This window comes from Schistocerca americana, chromosome 1 (genome assembly GCF_021461395.2).
Source record: "Schistocerca americana isolate TAMUIC-IGC-003095 chromosome 1, iqSchAmer2.1, whole genome shotgun sequence".
Classification (NCBI taxonomy): domain Eukaryota; kingdom Metazoa; phylum Arthropoda; class Insecta; order Orthoptera; family Acrididae; genus Schistocerca; species Schistocerca americana.
In genome coordinates, this window is record NC_060119.1 from 207,993,843 (window position 1) to 208,006,242 (window position 12,400).

The 12,400-nt window shown below is 38.1% G+C and overlaps 1 protein-coding gene across 1 annotated transcript in view; it reads right to left on the reverse strand.

Moving 5' to 3' along the window:
* LOC124595405 overlaps nt 1-12,400 on the reverse strand; it is a 70,490-nt gene that overhangs the window by 12,137 nt on the left and 45,953 nt on the right. The window contains exons 4-6 of the mRNA XM_047134169.1: nt 9,705-9,843; nt 9,505-9,615; nt 2,958-3,162 (exon numbers count right to left, since the gene is read on the reverse strand). Of these exons, the coding sequence (XP_046990125.1) occupies nt 2,958-3,162; nt 9,505-9,615; nt 9,705-9,843 (455 nt within the window). The remainder of the gene's footprint in view (nt 1-2,957; nt 3,163-9,504; nt 9,616-9,704; nt 9,844-12,400) is intronic.

Consider the following 12,400-nt stretch of genomic DNA (forward strand, 5'->3'; position numbering starts at 1 on the left):
TGTTTGGTAAGCATGAAGACAAGCAGTAGAAACTCTCACCATGTGCAGGTGGGCATTATCTTTCTGGAAAGTAAACCCAGGATGGTTTGGCATGAAGGACAACAAAATGGAGCATGGAATATTGTTGACGTACTGCTGTGCTGTAAGGATGCTGCAGGTGACAACCAAAGTGATCCTGCTATGAAGAGAAATGGCATCCCAAGGCATCAGTCCTGGTTGTTAGTTGTATGGTGCGCAGCACTCAGGATAGTATCCTATTACAGTCCAGGGTGTCTCCAAACATGTCTTCAGCCAGGAATCTCATTGACTGGAGCAGAATTGTCTTCAGTGATGAGCCCTGCTTCAAACTGAGCCATGATGCTAAGCATAAGATGTGTCTGGAGATGCCCTTGATAACAGTGGAATGCCAACCTGACTGTCACCCACCATACAGCACCACGAGGTGTGGTGGCCTTGGGGTGCCATTTCTCTTCATAACAGGACCCCTTTGGTTGTCATCCGCAGCACCCTTTTAGCACAGTGACATGTCATTGATATTCTATGCCCCGTTTTGTTGCCCTTCATGGCAAACCATCCTGTGCTTGTATTTCAGCAAGACAATACCTGCCCATACATGGCAAGAGTTTCTACTGCTTGTCTTCATACTTGCCAAGCCCTAACTTGACTAGCAAGGTCACTGGATCTCTCCCCAATTGAGAACATTTGTGGCATTATGGTCAGGACCCTCCAACCAGCTCAGGATTTTGATGATCTATTGTGCCAAATGGACAAAAGTTTGGCACAATATCCCTCAGGAGGAGATCCAACAACTCTGTCAATCAATATCAGGCTGAATAACTGCTTGCAAGAGGGCCAGAGGTGGACGAATGCATTACTGACTTGCTCTGTTTGTGAAGCGCTTTCTATTGGATAAATCATTCAGTCTTTCTGAAATTGTAGTCAGCTGTTTTTCTCTGTACATGTACATCATACCTACCAATTTCCATCCCATTTGGATAATTATTTTGTGGTGCAGTGTTTTTTTTTCTGTGTCTTAGAGTGTATATCATACTGCAGTCTCAAACAAAGATGAGCACAAAATTGGAGCTTCGACAAATTCAATCAGTCACTCAGGTAATAAGTTCTAAAGATCTAATTATTAAGTGGAAATTTCAGGGAAGTTGAATAAGAAATTATCTGTGTACTGCTTGAATGAAGACTTATTTTACTATTTACTCTTCACTATGGTAACAATGATTTATGGTCCCATGACACAGAAAATTAATGGAAACAATTGGTAATAATGTATGCTTCATTCCTGCTGTATGGTGCCTTGTTGCCTCTTTTTCATGGGGTGAGCATACCTCTGGCAGAAATAAACTGTAATTGGAATGGAGGAAGCATCTTTAACTCTGTAGCAGAGTGTAGTAGAGTGCACATTGTTATAATACTCATGAATGTTTCAGATCTGGACCTTTTCTTCTGGTAGGGAATATTCTTGTCAAGTGATATAGAGAGATGGCCCTCATTGTTCAGCGGAAAGCTTCAGTTGACACTATCTGAGACTGAAGATTCAATAAGAGCTATGGGACATATTTCGATGGGGCAGCTGTGTAGAACACGGCCTCTAAAAGTTAAGGGTCGGGATTTATATCACAGTCTTACTCACAATCAGAATCTTTCTTGAGTTTGAAGAAATGTAGTATTTTTTTGAGTCTGGTGTTTTGGTTCCCACTGACCTATACTTACATTATTGTACTATGTATGATTTTAATTGCTTGTTCATTTGTCAAAAGAAATCAAAGAGGTTGAGGGAACAGCTGTTCAGGAATGAAGTCCTGTGTTTTGTTCCTGGACTGGGATTTTATATAACTTTCCAGTCTAATTTCTAAATAACTCCATAGTTTTCAATACTTTCCCTTCTTTCACCAGGACGAGAAACATCTGGTCCCAAAATCATATATCTGTTTTACCTTTCTTGTCCTTAAATAAAATTATCTTATCTGACTGCCAATTTTTTATGTAACATTTGAGAATTATAATGTTCACTGCCAACATAGACATAGTCACCTCTGACTTAAACAACAGCATATAGATATGTGTAAGATAATAGTTGAACATGTTTGTAACTGATCCACGGATAGGATGTAGTTTAATACTGAATCTTATAAAACAAAAATTATGTAGTTGGAAACAAGTAAAATAAATTACTTCTCTCAGTCAGGGCAGAAAGAAATATGCTGATTTGGTGTGGACATGTTAGTTAAATGGAAAGCAACTTGAAAATTAAGCTAAAGCGATTAAAGGAATCAGCAAAAAACTTCTATGTCACAATGGATGGAACTTTCGTCTCTGATGGAAGGATATGAGCCTGTCTTAAAATCTCATAATATTTCCCACAAATTTAACATTTAACAACTGTGTTCCTGTGTCCTGCTGAGAAGTGCTGAAAGCATGCAGTACAGCTTACTTGCACTGAGTCTGAGAGCATACATTTAATTTTTATTTGACTACTGAAAATATTAGTATATTTGTATCAAAAAAGAAAATTCAGTCAAGAAATTTATTAAATTACAATAAGACATAGGTACAATTCCTAGTACTACCGACAGAAACATTTCAAAGTATAAAATAGTAATCCTAACTTTCGGGACTGTATGTTCCTTCTTCTGGAGGTAAAGAGGCATTACATATTAGTCAAAACAACATTCTGATAAGTTCATTTCTTCAGGAAATACGTTAGATACATTATCATGAATAGAAAATGAAATAGAACACAATTTAAAATAACACAAATTGTAAACATTCTACTATTCATCGTAATTTTTTGATGGAATTAGGTTATTATACAATGAGCTCTAAATGTGCCACCAAGTACAACCAATTAAAAATCCTTATATGAAATTAACAATACATTATTGTCTCATTCTTGTGCCTTAAATTTAAATGATATATACATTTCAGCCTGAGAACTGTACCTGGGAATTCTGTCAACAAGAAGTACATGGCTGTCACAAGAACAAAACTGAAGCTTGGCTCTAAGTCACCAACATGCATTGTAAATGTCACAAGCACCAATGACAAAGCAACTCCTTTGGCAAGCCGTGCCATAATGAAAGCTGTTGTAAGTCGCAACAAGTCAGCTGTAGTTGTATCACTTGAGAGCTGCACCCAGTGCCGTGCCTGTTTCGACAGACACACATGTTTAAAAGAATCAGCCTATCCCTTTTTAACAACAAGCAGTTATAAAAATAATAACAGGCATTGGATCTAGTCATTTTTTACTGAAAAGAATAAGCAACTATCTTTTACTGTGCTTGAGATTTCAAATAGCATTTTGAATCAGCATATTGGTAGAAAATCTTAAACACATCTAATGGAAAAATCTATCTCAATATAAGATTACACAACATTAAATAAGACATCACTAAGACAGAAATAAAAATATGTGTCCACTCATCCATACTTTTAATTGCAGCATAATATTACATACATGTGAATCAAGGTAAAAGATTCTATGAATGACACAACAAGAAAACTCACAGAGTTGAATGAATGACACTTTAGAAGCAAACATAATATCACCTTCTGTAGAAGCAGAAATTTTAGTTTCTTGCTTAAACAATAGAGCGGATGATGCAGCACATCCAGAGCTTGCCTTACTGTTTAGTGCCACAAGTGAGACTATGCAAATTTGTATCATCAACCCCATTTTGTGACAAAGTGACAAATAGCTGGCTCTGGACATAATAAAAGTAGTCGCCACAGGCAACTAAAATTACTCTTGCCTTCATGATTAGGCTGCTCTCTGTATGCCCATCATACTGTGCACAATACTGGCCCTTCATTTTGGTCTTACTCAGACTTCACATTTGGACTATAATTGAGTGCCATGGCCAACAACAGACTTCCAACAATGCAAGCTCAAATCAGTGCAGACTATCAGAGAACAAGCACAACAGCTAGTACAGCTTGTTTGTCAGTAGCTCTAGTAGCACTTCTCTGCTTTCAGATTACTTGATCTGGAGTAACAGTGCACATTTTTTCTTGCATAAGTAGAACTAGAACTGGTTCAATTGCTCTATAATTTTTCGCTGCTGGAAGTGCAGCTGTTGTCATACACCATTTGATCACTTGTGTAAAATACTAGAAGGCTATTACAGCCATTAGTTTAAGTTTCACTGATGTCAGAAGAAGCAATTTCAAACATATGCTGCTTGCGTAATAAGGTAGAAAGGGAGGAAGGAAGATTAGTATGTAACATCCCGTCAATGCCGAGTTTATTAGTGATGTATCACAAATTCAGATTGAGGAAAGATTGTGAAGGGCATCAGCCATGTCCTTTTCAAAGGAACCACCACTGAACATGGCCTTAACTGATTTAGGAAAAACCATGGATGGCTAATGGAAATTTGAACTGCTGACCTCTTGAATGACAGTCCAGTGTCTTACCACTGTGTCACATTACTTGGTGTTTGGATTGGCAACTCACATGGATTAAGTAATATGTACAACTTAATGTGTAGTAATGTCCAGTGCCATTTCCCTTATTAGGGACATAATAATTTGTCACATTACCAATGAACATGTACAGCATGAAGCATTAATACTAACTGATCAGTCATTTGGCCAAGTGCAGCCAGTCACTCAAGCTTTTGCAATATCAAGTCAAACTTCCAGCTCACTACACCACCCTACAGATATAGCTTAAATTATGACCTTTCAATCAATTCACAGGATCCAGAATGAGATTTTCACTCTGCAGCGGAGTGTGTGCTGATATGAAACTTCCTGGCAGATTAAAACTGTGTGCCAGACCGAGACTCGAACTCGGGACCTTTGCCTTTTATGGGCAAGTGCTCTACCAACTGAGCTACCCAAGCACGACTCATGCCCCATCCTCACAGCTTTACTACTGCCACTACCTCATCTCCTACTTTCCAAACTTTACAGAAGCTCTTCTGTGAACCTTGCAGAACTAGCACTCCCGAAAGAAAGGATATTGCAGAGACATGGCTTAGCCACAGCCTGGGGGATGTTTCCAGAATGAGGAGGAGAGCTTCTGTAAAGTTTGGAAGGTAGGAGACGAGGTATTGGCAGAAGTAAAGCTGTGAGGATGGGGCGTGAGTCATGCTTGGGTAGCTCAGTTGGTAGAGCACTTGCCCGCGAAAGGCAAAGGTCCCGAGTTCGAGTCTCGGTCCGGCACACAGTTTTAATCTGCCAGGAAGTTTCATATCAGCGCACACGCCACTGCAGAGTGAAAATCTCATTCAAAGAACATCCCCCAGGCTGTGGCTAAGCCATGTCTCCGCGCTATCCTTTCATTCGGGAGTGCTAGTTCTGCAAGATTCGCAGGAGAGCTTCTGTAAAGTTTGGAAGGTAGGAGACAAGGTACTGGCAGAAGTAAAGCTGTGAGGATGGGGCGTGAGTTGTGCTTGGGTAGCTCAGTTGGTAGAGCACTTGCCCGTGAAAGGCAAAGGCCCCGAGTTTGAGTCTCGGTCCGGCACACAGTTTTAATCTGCCAGGAAGTTTCAATTCACAGGATTCCATCAGTTCAAGAGAGGCTTCCACTTTCCCCACTCTGGTAAGCAATGACTGCCTCAAAACCCAAAATCTACGAGACTTCTAATAGTGGCCACAAGTGTGCAACAAGAGTGGTATTATTGGCCATCATGTTGATTGCTTTTTGCCACTTATGCTTCTGTTAACCTCTAATGACCACAAATTCCCAAGATATGGAAGTAAATGTGAGGTGGGAGGGTGTTTTAAGATAATGCTTTTTGAAGTTTTACTTTACTACTACTGTTCAATTGGACGTATTTAAGAAACAATGTTCTTTGTCAAATGGTACAGACTTTTTTAAGTTAAAATTACATATTATGTTGCTAACACCATCAAGATCTATAGCGCATTGCAATTTACATAAATTTAAAACCAAATAAACTGGGCTCAAATTGAGAGATATTAGTGAATCTTGTGCTGCTTTCTTTTGGCAAAGTATTAGTAATTTTATTCTGTGTTATGGGCAACTGCATACTGGACATCTGTAGGCATTTATAGCACCAGAATTTTAAATGCCTGCTTTTTACATAAAATTTTTAAAATAATATTTCTTCTTTCTCTTCTATACAACTTCAGGGGACTCTTCATCCTCATGAATTCTATGTGAGCTGTCATAATCTTCATATTCCTCACCACTTGCAAACACCCATATGATTAATATTGGGAATAATAGCAGCACGTTTCATGGCTTTCAATGAAGGAACATCCTTTTTCAAAACATAACAACATACTTCTGGTCCAGAGAAATACTTTGTTTTAACAGCACATTGAATCTTACCAGGGATTCATCTGTTAGTTTTTGCTCGTACATCCATCAGTTAGAAAGGCAAGGTGGATTCCAATATTTATTTAGAAATCCATTTGAAGTCATAGGAAAACCAGTCTTCTCCACATCAGCACCTTTCCAAACCTCACTAGAATATTCCTGTATTCACAAGATGATATGATCTCTTCTTCCTTCTGATATTCCTTCTCAATTCTACTGAATACATGATCCCATGGCATAAAACTATGTCCATGAATAGAAAACTAGAGGGTAAGTTCAGAGAACACTGTAGTACATTCCATAAAATGAGCCAGCATACAGAATTCTTGTTCTGGCTGTTGCTTGAGTCTGAAAGAAGTTCAAGTTTCAATCCTCTCTTACCAATATCTCTAGTCCTCTCTTCCAAAAAATATAGCAGAAAATGCTGTAGTGCAGATGTGACTTCATTTGCACCACTTCCAGTTTCTACTTCACATCATGTGTACTGAAAAACGTCTTCAGTACCTCATTTTGGTTCATGTATCACCACAGTCAGGTTATAGAATCATACATGTCATGTAGAAAAGACTTCTCCAATAGAAAGGTTTGGCAGAGGTTCATTCCATTGCATGTCAAAGACAGTTTTTACAGCATCTTCAGAGTATTTGTTCATGATGTGTGGAACTACTTTGCATGAGCATTACACACGTCCAGGTTAGTTTTACACATTTCCTGGAATTCTTCAGTTTTTGCGTTCTTTATTTTCAGTTGGAGCTCCTTGCATGTTGAGCAGATGTCACTGTGAGGGTTACTGAAGCGAAGATTAAAATTCATAAAAGACAGTGTCTTAAATATTGACACACAACAGCCTTTTTTGCCCACTTGTCTTTGTTCTTCATAAAAATTTTCCCATATCATATTTACATTTAATGTTGGGGCAAATATGACCTACTCATTTTCCCTCTGCTCTAATGACACTCTCTACACTTACATGTCAAAATGTGCTCTTTCACTTCTTGCATCATAACTATGTTGGCCTGTGTTGTTCTTGAGCCACCTTTTCATTCCTGTTGTGCAGTTCTTGATAGTGCTGAGCAATCCGAGCTAAGCGATCCCACAATACACATGTTATTTTTTGAAATGTGGCAGCACAAACTGCTACTTTGGATCCATTTTGAAGTATTATTATATGCTTGTTGACACTGAGTTAGAAGCCTTAGCTTCAGTGGGATCTACACATATCTAGCTGGTGCTGAGCTGCCCATGTAAAATGTTTGACAAAAGGAATGCATCTTACTTGCTCTTGTCTCCCGAAGAATATATAATATTGAAGAATATATAATATTGAAATATGATAAGTCAGCTTAAGATAATTTGCCTGCAAGACAGTCTTTCTCTCCACGGATGCTTGCCTCACTCCTTTCACAATGCCAACAGCCAATGTCAGGTGCAGCATTTTGCTTTGAATATCAAGATGATTTTGGTTTGGAGATGTTTGACTGCTCTGTTTCTCTTCTTTTATGCCCACCATGTGTTTCAACCACAGGAATATTATATTCACCACCAGCTTCCATATTCACTATTTAACACAAGTGTAGTCTTCTACACTCAACTTACACAAAATGGTGGAAACTGGCACCCAAATCATATAACAGCTATCATCAACAAACTTAACTTAATACTGCTTACACGAACTAAATAGACACCAGTGCGGTAGTCAATGGGAACTTCCATTGTGGCTAATGTGAGCTCCCATCAGCCACTGTGCTGACTCTCAGCTTAGTTGGCATGCACAGTAATACACACTGCCATCTACTGCCAAGTGAAATAGTTATTCCAGGAAGGCCATAACACAGTCATATAACTACATGCTGTGACACCTATCACACATTAAACAAATTATGAGGAAACCCAGCAATACCTCTAATGTCTTTATTAAACTAAGTAGCATAAAGCAAGCTTTGAAATTATCCCTAGATAAACATGAAGAAAATTTTCCAAAAACAGGCTGTATTCTCTGTTCTATAAGGTGGAATAAAGCAAGTTTTGCTAGAGCCGGCTGGATATGTTTGTAGAGGAAGCTGAACAGCATGTGTTAAGAAAACAAAGCAATTTAAAAGAACTGCATAAAGCAAGTTTTGTGAAAATGGTCTTCAATTTTGAAATAGTGTGAGTACTACGAGGCATGTTTTTTAAGTAAGTACCATTTTGAAATTAAAAAAAGGTGTGCTAAGATATCTCAATAATATTATGTTTACATGAAAGCCTGTACCTTAATCTACTTTTCTACATAATTTCCATCAATATTGAGGCCCTTGTCATAACATTGTACCAGTTTTTGAATACCCTCCTCATAGAAGTCTGCTGCCTGACTTGTTAACCACTGCATCACTACTGTTGTGACTTCGTGATCGTCTTGAAGAGGCTGACCGCCCAGGTGTTTCTTCAAGATGAAACATGGGTGGCCTACACAACACCAGAATCAAAGCAACAGTCCATGGAATGGTGGCTTTCAGATTCACCCAGAAAAGTGAAGTTTAAGCAAACAATTTCTGCATGGAAAATCATGTGCACAGCTTTTTGGGACAGAAAAGGAGTATTGCTTGTGGAATTTATGCCTCATAATGAGACAATCAATGCAGCAGCTTACTATAAGACACTGTTTTCAATTCAGAACAAAAGACATGGCAAGTTGGGCAAGGGCATCGTTTTGCTGCAAGACAATGCCCGTCCGCATGTGGCGAATCAGACCAAAGATCTCATCACATCTTTTCGATGGGAAACTCTAGATCATCCTCTGTACATCCCTGATCTTGCACCCAGTGACTAACATCTATTCCTGGGCTTGAAGAAACACCTGGGCGGTCAGCATCTTCATGACGAAGTCAAAACAGTGGTGATGCAGTGGTTAACAAGTCAGGCAGCAGACTTCTATGAGGAGGGTATTCAAAAACTGGTACAACATTATGACAAGTGCCTCAATATTGACAAAAATTATGTAGAAAAGTAGATTAAGGTACAGGCTTTCATGTAAAAATAAAATTATTGAGATATCTTAGCACATCTGTTTTTAATTTCAAAACGGTACTTACTAAAAAAACACGCTTCGTACATGACAAAAATATTGTCCAAATTATGAAAATAGTCATGTGTTCTAAATTTAGACTGGACATTTCTCAAAATTGTCACATATTAGCTATAAGACAGCATCAACTCACCTTGAGAGATTGATGAAGATACAACAGCACTGAATAAAACAGCAACAAATACAAACTGACGCATCTCTGATTTGGACACATTGCCTTCTCCATAGTGATGAAAAACAGTATCTAGAATGAATGAAATATTTTGTTCAAATGAACACAGGTGTGGATTAACTTAATGCACCCTTTGTATCACATGTGTGGCACCTGCACACCTGGTTGAGAGTGATGTGCAGTCTAGTTGAAACCCGATTAACAATGAGACGGTGCATGGACACGGACAACAGCCATGCTAGTCTCAGCCACCACGCAGGCCCACGCAGAGCCCACTCATGTACCTGCTCCCACACCTGCCTGGAACATAATCATTACTACTTCATATTTCCAAATGTGAAATCGTATAAATTATGCAAAAATTCAATACATCTCAGCATCAGAAAATAATCAGTAATGCTCACAAACAAATGCACTGACTGACTTTTTCATTGGCTATTGGTAAAATATCTTACGTATTATGAATGAAAACACACACAGCTCTGTGTAATATTCTATAACACTTATTATTTACTAAAAAACAAATCTTCAGCTTTTACGTCAATGCCAAGTTCAAAGATAAATGTGTGTGGCAGTGAAATTCGTGTAGGGTCAAAAATTTAAAAATAGTGCTTCTACAGAATATCTTGGTTTCTAAAGCTGACAATTTCTGATGTTTGATTTAGGACTGAAATAGGCAGAATAATTTCAGTGAAAATATGATTAGATAAAAATGTGACAGACTAACTTATGAACTATATAACAAATTACAACAATTGTTTTGAGAAGAAAATAAATTGAACAATAAATTTTGGTGACATGTTCTAGTGGACTGTGTTTAGTAGGTCCTGTTACAAAGAGATAAGATACACTAGTGAGATTAAGCAGGAAAGCAAACCAGCTGTGATTACACAAAATAAAAATTTGTAAATGGTCAACTGAAATTATAGTAACTGAAATAAAAGAAACAATTGTTCATGTGAGTAAGAAGGGTAATTTAAAACATGGCCTGGATAGGATTATGAATAGCACTTGTAGTTAGAAGTAACAAGTAAAGGAACTGTGTCTGGCCATTCAGTACAAAGCTTACGCAAATGGACATATGTTTATTAATTTACATCATTTCAATGTAGTTCATCTTGCTCCCTATATGGATTTGATGTAAAACTTCAGTTTGCATCTTGTAACTATAGCCTTCTTTAAGCAGGGGGTTTGCAAAATTAGTCTCCTTTCCTAATTATCCAACCTGTTAGTATTCTTTCAAGCAAGTGCATATTGCCCGGCCCAACTCACTCAAGTAGAATTTGCCACTGTTACAAATGGTTCTGTGTATTCCACTCCTTTCCCATGCTGAAGTGGTGTCTTTACCACTGGGCAAAATATGTCCAATAGGGCTTTTTGCCCAATGGTACATACACCACCTCAGCTTTGGAAAAGAGTGGAATATACCAAATCACTTGTAGTTGTGGCAAATCCTATATAGGCCAGTCTGGCTGAGCAGCAGGCGCCCACTTGAAAGAACACCACAGAAGATGGAAACTTAGTAAAGGAGACCCTACTTTTTCAAACCACCTGCCTAAAGAGGGCTATAATTACAAGGTGCCACTTGAAGACTTAAAATCCATAAATGGAGGAAGATGAACTACTTTGAATAATGGATATTAATAAACATATGTCCATTTGCCCAAGCTTAGTACTGAATGACCAAACATAGTTCCCTTACTTGTCACTTACTTGTCAAATGTTACTCATAATCCAATTTAGGCCATGTTGTAAATTACCATACTTGCTCACATGCCACATTTTTTTCCATTATTTCAGTTACTATAATTTCAACTGATCTGTTACAAATTTTTATTTTGTATAATCACTGCTGCTTCTTGTACATGCTTAATCTAACTAGTGTACCTTATATATCTGTAACAAGGACCTGTTACAGACAGGATTACTATTTAGTTCAGGCACTCCCCTAGAGCATGTCACCAAAATTTATTGTTCATTTCTTTTCTTTTCAGAAGACTTTTTCAGCAATAGAACACAGTACATTGTCTCGATGGTGAGCATGCATCAGACAAGTGTATCATCAGGAGTGCCCCAGGAAAGTTTGATGGGACCACTCTTATTCTCTTTATACATAAATTATCTGATGCATGGGGTGAGAGCAATTCATTTTTGCTGATGACACTGTGGTGTACAAGAAAGTATCACCATTGAGTGACTGTAAGAGCACACAGGATGACTAAGAAGAGAGACTTTTTTGTTGGTATGATGAATGGCAGCTTGCTCTAAATGTAGAAAAATGTAAGTAAATGCAGATGAATAGGAAAAACAATCCTGCAACATTTGAATGCAGCATTAGTAGGATGCTGTGTGCCACAGTCACATCGATTAAATATCTAGGTGTAACTTTGCAAAGTGATGTGCAATGGAATGAGCACATCAGGTTGATAGTAGGGAAGTCAAATGGTTGACTTAGCTTTATTAGGAGAATTTTGGGAAATTGTAGTTCATTCATAAAGGAGAAGGTGTATAGAACACTAGTGTGATACATTCGTGAGTACTGTTCAAGTGTTTGGGATCTTCACAAGCTCAGATTGAAGGAAGACATCAAAGTATTTTAGAGGCATGCTGCTAGATTTGTTACTGGTAGGTTCAAGGTTCAATCAGTATGCAAGTATTGCGAAGATGCTTCATGAACTTAAATTGGAATACCTGGAGGGAAGACAACAATGTTTTGTGAAGTATTATTGAAGAAATTTAGAGAACTGGCATTTGAGGCTGACTAAAGAATGATTATACTGCCACCAATGTACATTTTGTGTAAGAACCATGAAGATAATATACAAGGAATTAGGGCTCATATGGAGGCTTTTAGACA